Source organism: Salvia miltiorrhiza, chromosome 3, assembly GCF_028751815.1.
Source record: "Salvia miltiorrhiza cultivar Shanhuang (shh) chromosome 3, IMPLAD_Smil_shh, whole genome shotgun sequence".
Classification (NCBI taxonomy): domain Eukaryota; kingdom Viridiplantae; phylum Streptophyta; class Magnoliopsida; order Lamiales; family Lamiaceae; genus Salvia; species Salvia miltiorrhiza.
Window position 1 is genome coordinate 22847558 of NC_080389.1, and position 21497 is coordinate 22869054.

The 21497-nt window shown below is 36.1% G+C and overlaps 1 protein-coding gene across 3 annotated transcripts; it reads right to left on the bottom strand.

The window, feature by feature from the left end:
• Positions 1-7191: 7191 nt before the first annotated feature.
• LOC131015624 (homeobox protein BEL1 homolog) lies at positions 7192-10375 on the bottom strand. 3 transcript variants are annotated; one of them, XM_057944063.1, is made up of 5 exons: positions 10276-10375; positions 8927-9746; positions 8464-8846; positions 8149-8209; positions 7192-7953 (listed from the first exon to the last, which is right to left on the bottom strand). In XM_057944063.1, the coding sequence occupies exons 2-5, from the start codon at positions 9659-9661 to the stop codon at positions 7450-7452; spliced, it is 1683 nt and encodes a 560-aa protein (XP_057800046.1). In that variant the 5' UTR covers positions 9662-9746; positions 10276-10375; the 3' UTR covers positions 7192-7449. The 3 variants fall into 3 exon arrangements, with proteins under 3 accessions (XP_057800046.1, XP_057800047.1, XP_057800048.1); XM_057944064.1 differs by having other exon boundaries at positions 9902-10313; XM_057944065.1 differs by having other exon boundaries at positions 8927-10358.
• Between the last annotated feature and the right edge of the window lie 11122 nt (positions 10376-21497).

Genomic DNA, 21497 nt, shown 5'->3' on the forward strand with positions numbered 1-21497 from the left:
TTTTAACAAAAAAAAGGAAAATCTATTTTTGATTTAAATTGTCCTGATCATTTCTTAAAAATCTTTCCAACCTTTTGCCTCTGAAATGAAAATCTTGAGAATCTCATTGATTTGACAAAATGCAATGATCTTTCTCACCTTTTGAAGCTTCCGTCCTCTGCAGTGACGGCGGACGTGAAATTTTCTTTCAAAAACATTTTAGGCATAATTTTCGAAAAACTTTTTCATCTTCCTTCTTGGTAAAATTTGTCTATTTATACCTTGATGTCTTCGCTTGTTTTCTGCATCAACTAACAATTCTCCGCAGCCTTCACTGTGAGAAAAATTTTCAATCTTTCAAAAAAGTGCAGAGAAAATTTTGTTCCGACAAAGGAGAAAATCAATGACTACAAAGTCATGGAGTGGGAGAATGACGCTCACATACTTGGTCTTCACCGGACCCTTCCACTGGATCTCAACGTCTCTTCGACGTCAAAGCTTGCTACATTCTCACTTGTATCCAACGACGAGAGTGTCTTCCATCCCCATGCCCGGCCCATACGATTTGAAGTACTTGTCTCAAGAAGACGGACTTCACCTGGTTCTCAGGCAAGCATCACACCTTTTTGTGAAGCTTCCATGTGGTGCAACAACAATGAGCAGGAGCTCGTTGTCAGCCGGCGCAATATCGACAGTGTTAGTCCTCACGACTATCACTGATTCGATTTTTCATCCTCACATCCGTTCCCTACATGTATGACGAGCCGCCTTTTGCCCTACTTCTTTAACCAAAGGTTCGCCCTGCATTTCCTTCATCTCCCTCCTCACTTCTTTCACTCCTCTTCCTCACCACCTCTTGTCTCTTACCCTCTTCCTTTAAGGTTCGTGTGCATAGCTGCAATCTCCAAAATGCTATGCATACTTTCCTTTCATTCACTTCTCCGTCTCCCTTCTCATCCCTTCTCTCCACATTGGCGTCTTCCTTTTCTGCATCTCTGGACTCATCCTCTTCTCAAGTCCTTCCACAAGTGCTTGAGAATCGGAGTTGAGTCCTATCCGATCATAGCTTTAATCATCAGCTCTCTTTTTGATGTTGCCAAAAAGGGGGAAAGTAGGAAGTCAGAGAAAAACCTTCTCGAAGGTAATTCCCTGCATCTTCTCGAAGACTGAAGATGGAAAAGCAAAAGGATCACCAGAAGTTGTAAGGATGACGTTTCAATAAAGACCTCAAGTCAACGGAAAACAAGTGTGAGTGGAACAAGCTTAGGAACATGAAGACTGAAGATGAAGATCAAGAAGTTCAAGGCGCAGCCAAGCAGACTGCTGGAGTCCATGGGTTTCCCCATGTGTTTTGCTTTGTTGTTTTTACTCCCTTGTAAGTCTTGCCCTGTACCTCGACTGATGTCTCATCAGTCTTTTCTATTAATGAAAAGAACTTCTTTTGATCTCAACCTGAAGACAATGACTCTTTGTCCAGGCTCTGATTAATGTTTTTCTGTCTTCTCCTCGTTTTGTTTTGAACCGTTGTGTTCTTTCTCTTAGTACAAGTTTTAGGTTCTATTGTTAAGGGGGAATAGTATTCACCCTGTTTTAGGACTTGTGCTCTGAGTTCAGTCTTCTTCTTACCTAGAACAATTGTGTGGTTTTGGCATCATCAAAAAGGGGGAAATTGTTGGGAACTTTATGGAATATCCTAATCCTTGTTTTGATGATACCAAAATCCATAGGTTTCATTTGTAATAGACTAGAAGTGCTCGAACTCAAGTGTTAGAGTTCTTTTCTAGTTTAGTTGTTGTTCTGAAGACTGAAGACTGAAGAATGAAGAACTGAAGACTGAAGTTGCCGACTGAAGTATCAGTCGAAAAATCAGTCGAAAAATCAGTCTTGAACTGATTACTTAATGCGTGCCATATGGAATCAGCGGACTGATACTAAAGTCAAGTATCAGTTAAACATTCTTCCTCGGACTGAACCTCCAACGTTCAAAGGAAGCCACGAACTCCAAAAGTACAACCGCATTAAATGCAGAGATCTCAGGATCGTCCTTTCTCTGCAGAGGTCATTCCTATTTGGTGACTACTTTATCAGAGACGTCGCATCTCCTACTATTTGATTGAAGCCTCAGCCCAAGTTCAAATTACTCTCCAATGGAAGAAATCTTGAAGACCTTCTCCGCCAACGGATCTATTCAAGACTTCTCCTATAAGTAGCGCTCAAGGATCACTTCAATCTTCACCGATTCAACAACATAAGCTGAAGCTCTGCCAAAATTGCTTCTCAACCAAAGCTCAAATTCCCCAAAGCTTGAATCGAAGAAGAGAATCCCAAAGCTAAAAATCAGTCACTGCTGATTACATAAATTCTCTTAGACCTTAGGCAAACCTTTTTTATCCAAAGCCTATGTCAAACTAACTCCAAAGAACTTGTTCTTTGAAGTTCAGTTGGCAAGATTTCAAACCTCCCTTCGACCGATAGAATCGAGTGTTTGAGTTGTAAAGGAGCTAGGAAGGTACTCTGACTCCGTGAGGTCCTAGTGTCAGTTCGTGCTAGGAGTGAGAAATCCAACAAGGTGTGTTGGTACTGAATATTGGATCTTCTGTTGTTTCGATTGTGTGCACCCGCAAGCACACAGTTCGGTTTGTTGTGCACCTGTAAGCACGAGCATCAGTTTGCAGTGCACCCGTAAGCACTTGCAGAGTGAAGTTGTTGGTCTGATCAACCGACCATGGATGTAGGAAGTGTTTTCCGAACCACGTAAAAATCTCTGTGTTATTTATAGCTTTCAGTATTTAAATTGTTACTTGTGCTCTTCCTTTCATAAACTGAAAACTGATTAATAGCAAAGAGAAACTTAAGACTAACAACATGCTTAACCCAAAAGGCTATTGCGAAACAAAAAGTTTTCCGTTGCGTGTGTTATCAGTCTAACTGATCTATCCTCTGATAGTCAGTAAGATTTATAACATCTTTGTTTATCAAACTCGACTGAAGTCTTACATGCATCAGTTTAGTTCTTGTGACTTAACTGATAACTCCTTACTGAAGAGTTTTTCAATATCAGTCGTCAACCCAGTTTTGATCAAATCTCTTTTCAGTAAACAGGTGTCTGAGTTTGTGTTTAAAATTTTGTTTTGATCTCTATATTGAGATCTCGATTCATTAAAAATAGCCTATAGGTGTATCCCCCCCCATACACCTATTCGAGACCCTCCGGACCTAACACATATATTACTCTTCATCCGTATATAGAATCCAAAAAAATTGTATAATATACCATGAGCTAATCGTTAAAATAGGACTGTAACTTTCAGTGTTATCAGAAAGAGGACTATATGATACAGAATTTGAAAATGATGATTATAACTTTCATTTTTTACATTTACACTCCTATTTGGAGCCCAAAACCAAATATTTGGGCTTTTTGTGAGACCTAAAGCCTGTTGCTGACATGGCTGTGCCATGTCACCATTTTGACATTTTTTCCCCCTTTTTGTATTATCGATTTTTTTGTAGCACATTTCAGCCTAAAATAAAAATAAGGACCGTCAGTTTCACTCGTTAAGTTTATAATGAATTTGGAAAGCAACGGGCTCCAATTATGTTAAAAAATACTCCTTCAGTTCACGAAAGAACCTCCTAGGAGGGAGTGACACGAGTTTTATAATAAAATGTTGTTGAGTGTATTGAGAGTGGAGAAAAAGTTGTTGAGTATATTAAGAAGGGTTAATAGCCGAAAAATACACGACGTTTGCCCGAATTTGTAAATTGCACATGACCTTCAAAAATAGCCTCAGAATACATCAACTTTTGATTTTATCGTAAATTGCACACAACCAGAATTCTGGCTATATTTAAAGTTAATCGGCAACGACGTGGCAATACGCGTGGCATTTTTAATGTTGTGGCAATACGCGTGGCATAAAAATTAAAAACAATGTAACTTTTTTATACATGTGGCATAAGAGAGAGAGAGAGAGAGAGATAAGTTGACATAATCGCCTAATTAATCCTCTTATTCTCCGGCGTCCGGCGCGGCGGACGTCTTCCGCTTCTCCTAGTGGCACTTGTCGGAGGCCTAGCCGGTGACAAAGCTGATGAACTCCACGCGCTTGGGGAGAAGGATTGTGGCTTCAGATCTGGGGATTTCTTCCCATTTGACTTCGATTTTTCCTCATCACTCCTTCGATTTCATCCGGCTCGACTCCGATTTTGGAAGGTTGGAGGCAGAGGAGGATTGTGGCTTCAGATCTGGGGATTTCTTCCCATTGGACTCCATTTTTCCTCACCACTCCTTTGATTTCATCCGGCTCGACTTCGATTTTGGAAGGTTGGAGGCGGAGGGGGATTGTGGGGGATTTGGGGGTTTTGCAAATTTGGGGTTTGTCGGCTCTTCGCTACTGAGAAATTTGTGGCATGGTGTAGTGCTTGTGTCGTGTCGACGCATTGTGTGGTGTTTGTGTCGTGGTGTGGTGTTTGTGTTGTGGCGTGGTGGTGGAAGGCGGCGGCTGGAGATAGGGATGTCAATCGGGCCAGCCCACTCGGTTTCGGGTCAGCCCATTCGGTTTCGGGTTATTTTTGGTTCGGGCTAGTCAGTTTTTTTATTTTTCGGGCTAAAATTTTTCGACCCTGTCTCTAACCCACTCGGTTTTGGGCTAGCCCGTTCGGGCCCGCAAGTTTTATGATTTTTTTATATGTTTATTTTTTTATAGATAATCATATTCTTGTAATAAAAATATGTCGTATTTTTTAAATCAAGACATTTCGCTTTATTTTAGATACAAAAAGTTAATGTTTTTTTAACATAAGTTTACATAATATCTAACTTTAATTTCGTTTATGATAAAAATTGTATATAGATTTAACATAAATGACTATTTTTATTTGACTTTTATATTATAGATGTTTGTTATTAACCGTAGGAAAAAATCAAAACATATTCTACGAGCATCAAAATGTTATACATTGAATTAAAAAGTAACGTATTAAAGTTTAAAAATCAATTATTAAGAATGTGTTCGGTTAATCAGGCCAACCCACTCGGTTTTCGGACCAAACCTATCGGGCTCGGTCTATTTTCGGTTCGGACCATTCGGGCTAAAAAATTTCAGCCCTAACCCACATTTTTTATCGGTCTATTCGGGTCGATCCGTCGGTTTCGGGCTTTTTTGACATCCCTAGCTGGAGACGAGGCCGTGCTGTACATTGCGGCAGAGATGGAAGAAAAAGAGGCTACGCTCTGGTGGCTGGCCTGAGCGGTGGTGGCGGAACCCGGTGATGGTGTGCAGGGTGCGGCGGCTGGTAGTGATAAGGGTGGCACCGGAGATGGTGTGCAGGGTGCGGCGGCTGCGAGTGATAAGGGAGGCGCCGGAGATGTTTTCCTCTCAGTCAAAACGACGTCGTTTTGACTGTAGAATATAACTACAAAATGACGTCGTATTATTTGAAGGCCGGAACGTCCACGTCGGCAAATTTCGGGAGCCACGTCAACACCGATTAATGTGTTGGTCAACGCATGTGCAATTTACGATAAAATCAAAAGTTGATGTATTCTGAGGCTATTTTTGAAGGTCATGCGCAATTTGTAAATTCGGGCAAACTTCGTGTATTTTCTGGCTATTAACCTCATTAAGAATGATGAAAAAGTATTAGTAATTTATTGTGCTGGTGAAAAAGGAAGGGTAAATGGGGTATTTTTAAGTGGTGGGGTATAGTCCCAAAATAGGTAGGAAGTTCTTTTGTGGACGTCCCAAAAAGGAAAAGTAGGAAGTTCTTTCGTGGACGGGGGGAGTAATTCATTTTATGTCACAATATATATGTTGAAAATAATTGGTTTTGGGCATTCATGCTCAACATTTTTTTTTTTGGATAAATTACATAAGTAAATAAATAAATTTTAAAGACCCTAAACCATAGATTTTGGGCATTAATCTACTACCACTAGGCCAACACACGCACACTTTCATGCTCAACATTTATTTTAGTTTATTTTAGATTGCAAATGTGCTAAAATATCGATAATACAGAAAAAAAAAAAAAATTGCCAAAAAACTGACATGGCACGGCCACATCAACAACGAACTTAAGGTATCACCAAAAGCCTATATACATGGTTTTGGGCCCGAAATAGGAGTGTAAATGCAAAAAATGAAAATTACAGTCTTCATTTTCAAATTCCATAACATATAGTGATCTTTCTGAAAACATTAAAAGTTGTTGTCGAATTTTTACAATTAGCTCAATATACCATAGGCCGTTATTTTATAAAAAAAAAGGTATTTATTTTAAAATAAATATGATATTTGGAATGCCATAGGTATATTTTAAACTCTAATCACTTTCGCAAACAAACCCTAAAATTATAAAATTGGAAGGTACGTATAATTTTTAAAATGTACAGTATATAACTTTCTCAAAAAATAAACATTTAAGTTGACTCTTGAAAATTGGCTATAAGGCCCCATGCACCGGCAATGGCTAGCTGAGTGGAGTTAACGGTGGGCCTTTATTTTACATTGTTTGAGAGTTTAAAAGAGTCAAAATTGGCACAAAATATATAAATTGTTTTACGATGAAAGATTTGAAGTATTATAATATGTTAAAACTGAGATTTGAATTCACTGCTGAACCTCTTCATAGTGTAGCAGGGCTGAGCAAGCATCTTTATGCTCGGTTGTAAATAGTAATGGATCGGAAGATTGCATGCATTCGATATACACACTGCAATAAAATGAAGAGAAATTAAAAACATATAATAGCAAATTTGAAATCAAATAATACAATTTTTTGGGATAATATATAACACGTAAATTACTGAACTCTCTGAATTACAATTACTGAACTTTTAAATTCATCTGACTTTGCTAACAAGGTGACCAAATCGACTAACGAATAAAATATCGTCTTTTTTACTTACCAAAACATGACCTATAAATAAATTACATTTAAATTGTATTTTCAAAACTAAAATTTAGTAATTATCGAACAAATTTTTGAATTAATACACCAGAATTTAAATTTAATTAATCAAAGTTGAGTAATTTACGAGCTACTATATATCCATCCTTTCAGTCTTTCTTCTATTTGATGTGATAAAAATTATTTAATTATGAACACATGCATGATATGAAATATGATTAGGCAAATGACAAAAAATATATAGGTTATAAATGATGCTAAGAGCTAGTATAAATTGTTGTAGTTGGGGAAGAGAGAAGAAGAAGTGCATAGCCCACCAGCTTGCAGCTATATATATATATATGATAAGCGAATATCTGGATTGTATACCTAACACCGAATTGCAGATAAATGTTTCCTATCCCAGTATTTTATGTATATCACATGTCACAATATATAGGTTTCTCCATCACCATCACCCCATCAACCTCCTTCCCTCCTGTAAAATTTTTAACTTCACCGACAATGTAGGAATCCATTTTTTTGCATTTTCTTTTCTTTCTTTCTTGCATATATTCATCCAGCTAAATCATGAAGCAGCTGCGCTCCCATCAAATTCCTGTATTGCAAATTCTGATTCTCACTCTCCAAGAGCGAATACTGCACCGTTTGGCAGTCCTCCATTTGATCTCTAGGGTAAAACAGCCCGCCGCCGCCGTGCTGGTGCAGCCCCAGCGTCAGCGAGACTCCGCCGCCGCCGCCGCTGGAGTGAGGCGCGGTGTACGACGAGAAGTCGAGCTCCATCGCACCGTATGATCCGAATTCGTTTTCGAGGGTTTTGCTCTTCTTGGCGACGTCGTTTTTGTCCGGATTGTTGATGATCGAAGAGAGGCACTCGGAATCTATTCGCACCAGTTGATCGTGGGTTGGTTTCTGATCCGGATTATTCTGATTCTGCCGCGCCACCTCGTTTTCGTCGGCGGCGGTGGCGGCGTCCTTCTCCTTGAGCTCTTCTAAGTACATCTCCTCCACCATGGGCTTCCACAGCCTCACCCTAGCGTTGATGAACCAATTGGAGACCTGCACAAGCAAATGAGCAAATGTTAATTAGTATTGATCGAAGATGACAAAAGATTGACGCCATAAAATAATCTCTAATTAATCCAAAGAAACAAATTACTATATGATATGATCACACGGCACCTTGATTGTATAAATTAAATACGCAATCTTGGATTAAAAAACAATATTTAGAGAGGGTGGAAAGGGACTCGCCTGGCTTCTTGAAAGGCCCGTTTGGCGGGCTAAAATGTGTTTATCTACATCACTGGGATACCTGCACAAAGGGTTAAACCAGGTTCAATTCTAGTGAAATTTCATATAATTTACTAGTGCGATATTAATAAATATTCGACCGATCAAAACAGTGATCCAATATATACATGGGGTCCTTTGTGAGGTTGCAAGAGAATCAAATCCACACAAAATATGACAAAGAAATAACAATCAAGAAAACAACAAAGCAAGAAACATATGCATTCGATCCACACACGACACAAGAAACAAAATGATATAGTAGTAAATATTTACGGGTGGAGGAAGTGCTCGAAGAGCCACGCCCTGAGCACGGAGACGGATCTCTCCGGCAGGCCGCGCTGCGGCCGCCACGGGTGGTTCTCCATCATGCTCATCTGCTGCAGCGCCTTCTGCTGCCGCAGCGTCTGATCCAGCAGCCGCAGCCGCGGCGTCTCCCCCTTCACACCTCCCGCTACTGCAATATCCTTCTCTCCCATTCCCTTCTTCGTCGCCTTTATCTCCTTCACAATCCCGTCTCTCAGGCTTCTGAAATGCCGCGACATCGCCCGCGACGCCAGAGCTGAGTACACCGCCGCGGCTCCGCTGCCCGCCACCGCCTCGAACGACGACGTCACGCCCTTCATCTGATCGCAGTAGTGCTTGTATCTTCTATCCACCTGCACCTTAATAACATTAATTCCATACTATATATTACTCCATCCTACATAAAAATTAAAAATATGGAAAAATCAATTACCTCGTCCAACATTTGAAGAAGCTTGGTTTTTCTTCTCTGCAACTCGAGGAGGTCGAGGGAGAAGAGGAGCGGCTGCTTCTTGTCGTCGTCGGATTCGCCGCTCTTCTGCGCCGCCTTCATCCTCTGAACACTACCGTCGTGTTGATTGATTCCGAGGTTGCAGAATTCAGAGAGAAGCTCCTGCGCGGGGCCTAAATACTTGGAGTTTTTCACATGGGAGTATTCTTGCATAACCTGCGGCGGCGGCTGCTCGAAATTCACCGACCTCGAGCTCGACGGCCCGAACCTCGACAGATCTTCGTGCTGCCGGAGCTCGAACGACTGCAGTCCGATGCTCGAAGGATTGGAGGAGTTCAAGGAGAGAGAAAGCCCTTGGCTCGGCCTCTCGTTTCCTTCGCAGGTGAAGACGCATCTCAGAGATGGATCGTCGACGATCAACGATGATCTGTTTTGATGGTGGTGGTGGTTATTCCAAGCCGACGATGAGTCCGGCGAGACCATTGTGGAACCGGAAATGGCCGTGAGGCCGAAGCCGCCGGCGCCGGCTTCGGGGTGTAAATTCTTCGGTTGAAACCCTATCATGTCGAGGCCGGCGGCCAGGTTGTAGATCTCCGGCGCCGGCTCGAAGCTTTGCAGATGAGTGACTAAGATGTTTTGGTGGTTTCCGGCGGAGGAAGCGTCGGAGAAGCAATATCCCATGTCTCGTGGTTTCTCCTCACCGCTTCTACAAGCCATCCAGGCGAGATGTTGTATGAAGATCTTGTTTGTTGCTATTGCTATCTTTCTTGATCTTCTTCTTCAAAGATCATGATGATTCGGACTGAAAAATTAATCAGGCGAGGCAAGATCCAACCCCATCAACAAGTTAAACAAACAATCAAAGGAAGCCAAGATATATCAATTATTTAATCAACCAAACAACAAAGTGTGTGTGTGTGTGTCGCGGCCTTTTTTGTGTGTGCGTGACCTTCTAACCTCAAAAGTTTGAATCTTTATTGCTTATTACGTGCATCTGGCTTTCTAGAGAGAGAGGGAGAGAGAGAATTACTAGGTATGGAAGAGTTAAGTAGGTTGGGGGTGGTGTAAAAAGGAAAGGAGGGATAGATATTTGGTGGGGAGGGAGAGAGGGAGAGGGAGAGGGAGAGTGAGGAAGCAACTGGGGTTTGCTTTTACTATTGTTTCTCTGAATTGTTCTCTTAATAACCCAACAATAAACTGCAACCTATGAAACCAAACCTAGGAAGGAAGATAGTGTGTATGTTCTCTCTCTCTTTCTCTCTCAAGATATATACAAGAAATAAAAAAGTGAAAAAAAATAAAAAATCATCAGATAGGTTTTTGATCATGACCTACAACCCACATTCATCATTTGATCCTCCTCTCTCTCTAAAAGAAGAAGTGGGTCAATGCAAAGTGTTATATATAATACACCACATGCATACAAAATAGGTTTCCTAGATATCCCACCCCCAGGGCCCCCCAACCCCCTCAATTATTTCACACTCCCACCAATTACAATACTAATTAGAACCATCCAAGGACTTTCACAATTCTTTAATCCATACTTTCTTCCAATCATTAATTAATCAATAATCATGGCATAATTATTATTTTCTAATAATACTAATCCTAATACTATATGCTGGGAAACAAGATCATGGTCCTTCGCCTAGTACAAAGCCGCCACACATGATGTGTTTCTTGCATACTAGTGAGACATGAAAGATTTGTAACCTCACCACACGTTAGCCCATCTCTCGTATAGGCCGGTCCCGAGCATACACGAGAAGTGCGATAATTTAAAATTCATAAAGCGTATATATATTAGAATCAAAATGATATTAAATTTTAATGTAAGATTAATTTAAAAATTATCTTAAGTATAGGCGAGACCTAAGGTAGGAAGAGAACAAATAGTAGATTCACTCAGTGTGAATCCCCAGAACTGGAGTTTGAGCAGGCTTTTTCAGAGGCTTCTTGGTGTGGGGCTCATCTGAGCTCAATACAACAGTGAAATTGTAGAGAGGGAGAGAGAGAGGATTTATGGGAATTAGATGCCAATTCTGTGTTGTGGAAAATGTTCCCTAGATTAGGCCCTGTGGAGGTGATGAGATGAGGTGGTCCATGTTTTCCAACTAATTCTAATTGAAACCACCCTATTAAAGCCCTCCACCAATCTTTTCTTCTTTTTATTTTTTTCCCTACATTTCATTTTTAATGGGACCAGCACCTTTTATCTTTCCCATAAAAATATTTTTTTCTTTTCCCAAATGTGCCGATACCTCTAAAGAAATTCACATGTTGCTACTAGAATTTTGTCAGCTGCAGCCCATAAAATCGTCTTGCTCTCCTTCTTCATCTATCCACTCATTTCGTTTACATTTGGACTTCATTTAATTTAATGGATGTATTTGGTTAGTTTCAAAGTTATTAGCAGCTACAGTGTCAACCATTTATTTTATTTCACACACAAATGGACTCGTTTGTTACTACTATTAAGCATTGATAAGGTCGTCTAATATATTTTCGATCATCAAATTGATATTATTTTCATGCTTACGAAAAAAAAAAATCACATAATTTATAAAATATTTCAAAATATTCACGTTGGATGAGGGCCTTCCACATCAGAATTTTCAGCTTGAAATATATGATCGGACCATATTTATAACTCGCACAAAAATCAAATATTTGAAATACTTCAAAAATTAAATTAGATTTATAATTCCGCATAAAAGTTAGACAAGAAACTATTATTAGTCTTGATTTATTAATAAACTAGACTGTCATTATCAAAAAAAAAAAAACTGGACTATCATAATTTTTCCTTCCTATTTTATTAGCTAGGCATGTCAACCAGGGCCAGCCCACTCGGTTTCAGGCCAGATATTTTCGATTTGGGCTAATCGATTTTTTTTATTTTTCGGGCTAAAATTTTTCAACCCTAACTCATTCGGTTTCGGGCTAGTCCGTTTAGGCCCGCAAGTTTACGATTTTTATATATATTTTTGTAATAAAAATATGTCGTATTTTTTAAATCAAAATATTTCGCCTTGTTTTAGATACAAAAATTAGTGTTATTTTAACGTAAGTTTACATAATATCTAACTTTAACTTCATTTCCGATAAAAATTATATATACATTTAACGTAAATGACCATCTTTTTTTTACTTTTATATCATAGATGTTTGTTATATATTAACCATTAGAAAAAAATCAAAAACATATTTTATAAGCATCAAAATGTTATTATTGAATTAAAAAGTAAAGTATTAAAGTTGAAAAATCAATTACTAAGAAAGTGTTCGGTTAATCAGGCCAACCCACTCGATTTTTGGGCCAATCCTATCGAGCTCAGGCTATTTTCAATTCGGTCCATTCAGGCTAAATTTTTTTTAGACTAAAACTTTTCAGCCCTAACCCTCCTCTTTTATCGGTCTATTCGGGTTGATCTGTCGATTTTGGGGTTTTTCTGGCATTCCTATATACTCCCTCCGTCCCATAAAAGTGTATCACATAAGGGATGGTGCAGGTTTTAAGAAAAAATTGGTAGATAAAGTGTTGAGTGGAAATGAGTGGTTGTGGTTGAAGTGATTGTGGGGTTATGTAAAAATGAGTGGTTGTGGTTAAAAAGAAAAAGTAGGGCCATGTCCCAAAGTGCATGGAAGTGATACACTTTTATGAGACAGACGAAAATGGAAAATATGATACACTCTTATTGGACGGAGTGAGTATTATATTATTGATAAGTTAATACATTTAACTAAACATATAATATTGATATCTTCACATTGAATAATATTAGCTTACATACTATCAAGTAAACAAGCTCGATATATATACATGTTTATTACTATGTATAGAAGATATATTTGTACAAAAAACAGTAAATAATGAATTAACAAGTTACAAAAAATACCTAGTCTAAAAAGATTCTTTAGACGATATTGTTGTAGATTATATTTTAAGATAAGTCGCGCCAGTTTAAACCAATCATATTTAGTAAGTGTGATGATATATTTTGCATTTTATTTAAATATATTTACGCGTTCGAGAACATATATATAATACCAACAACGTAATAACAAACTGTGATTAGGATTTTTATTAACGGTAGGCCGTCAAATAAACTAGATGACTGACTTTCATATTGACTTTACCAAATAATCATGAGTGTAGAAATCCAATACCCTCAAATGATTGTTTTAAAGGTATCCATAATATCCTTTTCGACATTAAGTATATAGTGATGAATGATGATATCTTGTATTAATATTCTTTCTAATGTAAAAAAAATACTTCATCCATCTCATAAAAATATATATGAACATTTTGTCATTTTGAATCGTCTCATAAATATATGAACATTTTTATTTTTGCACACTATCCCAACACAATTCCTTTACTTTTTAATTCTATTTTTCATAAAATGAGATCAATTTTCCACTCACAATGCACTTTTATCTTATATTTCTTAAAATTTGTGCCACTTACAAATATTCATATTTTTGTGAGACGAAGGGAGTATAATTGATCATTATATAAAAATTTAATATTCAGATTTACGAGTTTAATATAAAGTATTCTAATTTAATTAATTAGAGTACAACCTAGCCCATAAATTTTAATTAAATAAATTACCATAATTAATTTTTAGCACGAAATAAAATATTACATGTGTATATGGTTTTCACCAAAAATGTATAAATAAAAAATATATGTAACTTTATAGATAATATGTGCTAACTTAGTGATACGCTCTTTTATCTATTATTTCTTAGGTGCGGATTTGAGAAATATCTATTATTTCTTAGGTGCAGGTTCAATTCTCAGGAGTAGTAATAATGTTTGATAAACAATGCATTTTTTTCATATTGATTATTACTTTCATCATAAAATAATTACTTCGAATTATTCGTACTTTTCAACCGATCTGAAACTCGCAATCCGCACTGAACCCACCCCAACCCGTGCCACAACCCTACTCCGATCAGTCTCACCTAAGTTTTTGCCATATATTAATTATAAGTTGCTCCTTGAATAACAAATGAAAATGTATTCCTTCTATTCTACAAAACACTACAAAAAAACGCATAAATAGGGACGAAAAATAGCGACGGCGGCGCCGCCGCAGGCAATTACCGACGGCACGGCGGCAGCAAAAACGACGACCCGCCTTTTGCTTATTACCGGCGCATTACCGACGGCAAAACAGCCGCCGCTATCCGTCGCTAATTTAAATATATATTATTTATTACGGACGGCAATTGCCGGCGCTATTTACCGGCGGTATGCGACCGCCGCTAATCACCACCGCCGGTGACATCCGGCGATAGCACCACTGCCGTCCGGCCAAAATTACCGACGGCGGTGCCGCCGCCCGACGACAAATGCCGTCGGTAATTAATTTATTTTTTTTTCAGCCTTTTTTATTTTCTTTAATTTTTTTTTCATTATCATCTAATAAGTTGGTCAAAGATAATAATACAAAAATATTAAAATTAAATATATATTGAAATACAAGTGAAAATTTATGCATTGATTATTACTAATCTAAGATTATTACTAAGAATTCAAGATTCTAATTAGTAAGAAACTTATAATTATAACTTAATAATGTTAATTTGATTAGTGATTTACTCATCACTCATCACTAATCTAATATTATTACTAAGAATTCAAGATTCTTAGTAAGAATCTTATAATTATAACTTAAGAATGTTAATTTGATTAGTGATTCACTCATCAATCATCACTAATCTAATATTATTACTAAAAATTCAAGATTCTTAGTAAAAATCTTATAATTATAACTTAAGAATGTTAATTTGATTAGTGATTCACTTATCAATCATCACTAATCTAATATTATTACTAAGCATTCAAGATTGTTAGTAAGAAACTTATAATTATAACTTAATAATGTTAATTTAATTAATGATTCACTCATCACTCATCACTAATCTAATATTATTACTAAGAATTCAAGATTCTTAGTAAGAATCTTATAATTATAACTTAAGAATGTTAATTTGATTAGTGATTCACTCATCAATCATCACTCATCACTAATCTAATATTATTACTAAGCATTCAAGATTGTTAGTAAGGCAATGTTCGGTAGGTTAGTAGTGGGCTCATTGCTTAATAACAAAGGCGAAATTTGTGTGTTCGGTATCCAATCTTTTATAGAGCCAAGCCCGCAAAAAAGCGACGGCCCGCTGGTATTCAACTGTTCATTCCTTATAGTGGATCTGGCACTGACCATGAGTTAAATTTTACGTCCTTCTACAGTACCAATCAGTATTTTTTTCATTTCCAATTTTACCCCTGCTTTTTTCAATTTCAGATGAAGGATTATGCCATCTCCAATATTTCGATGTTTTGGTAATTCATGTATTTAATGAGGGGCAAGGATGTATTTTCACGGGTATTAGGTGGTTCTTAATGTTGGCTATCGAACAAGAATCGGCCTAATCCCTAATTATGTCTAATTGACCGATCAACTTCGATTGTTAATTACCATTGATTAACCCCTTGCAAGCTGGCTCACTCTTAATAACCCACCGCTAACTACCGAACAAGCACTAAGAAACTTATAATTATAACTTAATAATGTTAATTTGATTAGTAATTTACTCATCACTAATCTAATATTATTACTAAGAATTCAAGATTCTTAGTAAGAATCTTATAATTATAACTTAAGAATGTTAATTTGATTAGTGATCCACTCATCAATCATCACTAATCTCATATTATTACTAAGAATTCAATATTCTTAGTAAGAATCTTATAATTATAACTTAAGAATGTTAATTTGATTAGTGATTCACTCATCAATCATCACTAATCTAATATTATTACTAAGAATTCAAGATTCTTAGTAAGAATCTTATAATTATAACTTAAGAATATTAATTTGATTAGTGATTCACTCATCAATCATCACTCATCACTAATCTAATATTATCAATAAGAATTCAAGATTGTTAATAAGAAACTTATAATTATAACTTAAGAATGTTAATTTGATTAGTGATTCACTCATCAATCATCACTCATCACTAATCTAATATTATTACTAAGAATTCAAGATTGTTAGTAAAAAACTTATAATTATAACTTAAGAATGTTAATTTGATTAGTGATTCACTCATCAATCATCACTCATCACTAACCTAATATTATTACTAAGCATTCAAGATTGTTAGTAACAAACTTATAATTATAACTTAATAATGTTAATTTGATTAGTGATTCACTCATCACTCATCACTAATCTAAGATTATTACTAAGAATTCAAAATTGTTAGTAAGAAACTTATAATTATAACTTAATTAGTAATGTTAATTTGATTAGTGATTCACTTATCAATAATCACTAATCTAAGATTATTACTAAGAATTCATGATTCTTAGTAAGAAACTTATAATTATAACTTAAGAATGTTAATTTGATTAGTGATTCACTCATCAATCATCACTAATCTAATATTATTATTAAAAATTCAAGATTCTTAGTAAAAATCTTATAATTATAACTTAAGAATGTTAATTTGATTAGTGATTCACTTATCAATCATCACTAATCTAATATTGTTACTAAGCATTCAAGATTGTTAGTAAGAAAATTATAATTATAACTTAATAATGTTAATTTGATTAGTGATTCACTCATCACTAATCTAATATTATTACTAAGAATTCAAGATTCTTAGTAAGAATCTTATAATTATAACTTAAGAATGTTAATTTGATTAGTGATTCACTCATCACTAATCTAATATTATTACTAAGCATTCAAGATTGTTAGTAAGGCAATGTTCGGTAGGTTAGTAGTGGGCTCATTGCTTAATAACAAAGGCGAAATTTGCGTGTTCGGTATCCAATTTATTTAAGTGCCAAGCCCGCAAAAAAGCGACGGCCTGCTGGTATTCAACTGTTCATTCCCTAGAGTGGATCTGGCACTGACCATGAGTTAAATTTCACGTCCTTCTACAGTACCCATCAGTATTTTTTTCATTTCCAATTTTACCCCCGTTTTTTTCAATTTCAGATGAAGGATTATGCCATCTCCAATATTTCGATGTTTTGATAATTCATGTATTTAATGTGGGGCAAGGATGTATTTTCACGGGTATTAGGTGGTTCTTAATGTTGGCTATCGAACAAGAATCAGCCTAATCCCTAATTATGTCTAATTTACCGATCAACTTCGATTGTTAATTAACATTGATTAACCCCTTGCAAGTTGGCTCACTCTTAATAACCCACCGCTAACTACCGAACAAGCACTAAGAAACTTATAATTATAACTTAATAATGTTAATTTGATTAGTAATTTACTCATCACTAATATAATATTATTACTAAGAATTCAAGATTCTTAGTAAAAATCTTATAATTATAACTTAAGAATGTTAATTTGATTAGTGATTCACTTATCAATCATCACTAATCTAATATTATTACTAAGCATTCAAGATTGTTAGTAAGAAACTTATAATTATAACTTAATAATGTTAATTTAATTAATGATTCACTCATCACTCATCACTCATCACTAATCTAATATTATTACTAAGAATTCAAGATTCTTAGTAAGAATCTTATAATTATAACTTAAGAATGTTAATTTGATTAGTGATTCACTCATCAATCATCACTCATCACTAATCTAATATTATTACTAAGCATTCAAGATTGTTAGTGAGAAACTTATAATTATAACTTAATAATGTTAATTTGATTAGTGATTCACTCATCACTAATCTAATATTATTACTAAGCATTCAAGATTGTTAGTGAGAAACTTATAATTATAACTTAATAATGTTAATTTGATTAGTGATTCACTCATCAATCATCACTCATCACTAATCTAATATTATTACTAAGAATTCAAGATTGTTAGTAAGAAATTTATAATTATAACTTAAGAATGTTAATTTGATTAGTGATTCACTCATCAATCATCACTCATCACTAATCTAATATTATTACTAAGTATTCAAGATTGTTAGTATGAAACTTATAATTATAACTTAATAATGTTAATTTGATTAGTGATTCACTCATCACTCATCACTAATCTAAGATTATTACTAAGAATTCAAGATTGTTAGTAAGAAACTTATAATTATAACTTAGTAATGTTAATTTGATTAGTGATTCACTTATCAATCATCACTAATATAAGATTATTATTAAGAATTCATGATTCTTAGTAAGAAACTTATAATTATAATTAACTTAAGAACGTTAATTTGATTAGTCATCCACTCATCAATCATCACTAATCTAATGTTATTACTAAGAATGGAAGATTCTTATTAAGAATCTTATAATTATAATTAAGAATGTTAATTTCATTAGTGATTAACTCATCAATCATCACTAATCTAATATTATTACTAAGAATTGAAGATTCTTAGTAAGAAAATTATAATTATAACTTAAGAATGTTAATTTGATTAGTGATTCACTCATCACTCATCATTAATATAAGATAATATTCCTAGTAAGAATTCAAGACTCTTACTAGATTGATAAAATACTTATGGTGTATAAACTAGATTGATAAAAAAAATGAAAATTAATAATAAATTAATAAATAAATATCTTTCCGACATAAAAATAAGAACGGAAACGAGCCAAATCCGTAATTAACAACATTTTTTGGATATCATCTCGACATATTCTAAGGTTATGAAAATATATGATATTGTATATTGAAGTAGACTTTAAATGAATTAATAGATACTATATATATATCAATAATACGAGTGTTCTGTACTGGTGACCATTCGAAAGAACTTCAAGGTTAAGCGTGCTTAACTTAGAGCACAACTATGATGGGCGACCGACTGGGAAGTTCGTCTAAATTATGCAATACTGTATAAATACGGAAATAAATTGTGGACATACAATAAAATAAATAAATAAATAAATAAATTAAAAAATATTATCGAGGGCAAAATGCCATCGGTAATTAGCGACGGCATATTGCCCTCGGTAATACCTTGGCCAACTCCGGCGTGTGCGCCACCGCCGTCCGGTGGAAATTACCGACGGCGGTGGCGCCGCCGCTAATTAGCAACGGCATTTGCCGTCGGTAATTTTTCGGCAACTCTCCGCCATTCAACGGCGGAAATGCTGGCGGCGGCCGATCGCCGTCGGTAATGGCGTTACCGATGAGCCGATTAGCGACGGCAAGTTGCCGCCGCCGCCGCCGTCGTTAGTATTTTTCACCGGCGGCCGTGCCTTATTCTGCCGTCGGTAATCTTACGTTTTTTTGTAGTGAAATTAGCATGTCCCAAAACTTTAGTCCGATTTCATAATTGAAATTCATAAGTGATTGTTTTATTAAAAGAACTTTATTTAATATTTTTTTAAAATGATACGAGAAATAATAAATAAGAATAAAATAGAATAATTGCATATAAATTATATTTTTCAAAAAATATTAAATATATTTTTTAATATATACAAAAACTAAATTTATAATCAAACATTTGAGTCGAATCTTTATCAAACTAAATGATAGTAATATTATTTTATTTAACACTGATAAAGTTATGAGTATATATATAATTTTGAGTGGTATGTTGACCGGTGTTAGGAATTTAGAGTGGTGTTATCGGGCGGAGAGGGGCCTACGAAGGAAGAAAGGTGATGATGGGATCACGCGCAAATCACGTGAAGAGGGCTTTTAGAAGTTGAATCCATACAACTTTTAATTTTGTCCGGTAAAGGAAGAGGAAGAGGTGGTCCTCCACTCCTAAAGCTTTCTCCGCCGCTTACCCTCTCAAACCCTCTGCTCATGTCAACTCCAAATATGTTTTGGCTTCTTCTTCTTGGGAATTTTGCAGGAATGCCCCAAGCTCACATTTCAATCGATTTTTCCTTTTTACTAATCTTTCTGCCATAGCCATAGTAATAATATATACTAGAGACACACTATTTGTTTTAGATAATCATATTTCTCTCTCCAATTATCACCATTTTTCAAAAGAGTGGTCTTATGACTAGTAATAAATTAATTAAATAGAAAAAAAAAACTTGATTCATTTAATTTCTTTTTCCAAAATAATAAAAGGATTTAGCTATTTACTATATTGTTCATATTGTAATTACTCCATCCGTTCCACTAAAAGTGGTCTCTATTCCATTTTGGATCGTCTCACTATAAGTGATATATTTTTATGAATAGAAAAGTTTAACATTTAAAAAAGTGTAGGCCCTCCCACTTTTAACCAATTTACACAATATTCTCCTTAATTTCTGTGTCGAAAAGTTTTGAGCCACTTATAGTGGGACGGAGAAAGTATTTTTTTTATGGGTTAATCACGCCAAAACTCATGAACTTTGGGTCAATTTCAAAACTTTCCATGAATTTTTTTTTTATCAAAAAATCCCTGAATTTAAGAGGTTGAACAATTTTTCCATGTTTTTTTTGCTCTGGTGAAGCTCGGAGCTGACATGGCAATTTTGAGGCAATTGCGCTGACATGGTGCCTACTTGGACTGAAAATTGACTCATGGCGCCTACTTGGACTAAAAGTTTCTATGGTTTGCACCGCCTAGGGTTGTGCCACCTTCGCGCGGCACCATCACCTGACCTTGCTCGGTCGCTGACGACTCAATAGGGACATCAAAGATAGTAGTTGCGACGAGCTTCGAACTAGCCATCACCCAAACATAACTACTATTACCAAGCCGACTCTAGCACTGACCGAAGTAAGCTTCGGCCGAACCATCATCTCCCTATAGCCACGCCGGAGAGCCAACTGCTTGAGCAAGAAAAACGCAGAACCAAAAATAGTCAAAACCTGGAGTCCGATAACCAGACCCCAGTTGTGGCGAAGTTAATAAGCAAACCCAAAGCTCACTCCGCAAAAGCTACTCAGCAGCTCCGATCTAGCAAGTCGAGAGCAGCAGCTAGCCCACTCATGGATCTTCAAACGAATCGAGATCACGATCCCGATAGCTAAAGAGCTTATGTACAGCAAGTAGGGATGACAATTTACCCGCGGGTAATGGATACCCGCGAAAACCCGAACCTATTAGGGTGGATTCGAGAGACATTTGATATCCACGAATATTTTCGCGAAAAATATCCGCGAAAATACCCGCCAATTACCCGTGAAATACCAGTCAATTACCCGTTAAATTTGTTATAAATTTATAATTAAATTTTATTTCGTGGGTATCCAATGGATAGTGGGTAGCGGGTATCCAGCGGATAGTGGGTGGCGGGTATTCGACAGATAGCGGGTGACGAATACCCAACGGGTAGCGGGTTCGCGGATACCCGACGGGTAGTGGGTATCCGCGGGTGGCGGGTTTGGATACCATTTGATATACATGGATAGTTTCGTGGTTAAAAATCACTATCCATTTAGTTCGTGGGTATGGGTATGGATAGTCACTATCCGTACCCATCGTACCCGATTGGCATCCCTAACAGCAAGAGCCACACATTATAGAGACTCTTATAGTCACCGCCTGAAAGCAAGGACGTCGCTCCCCGCGATGCAGCCAAAGATTCCCGGCCCTCCAACGCCCA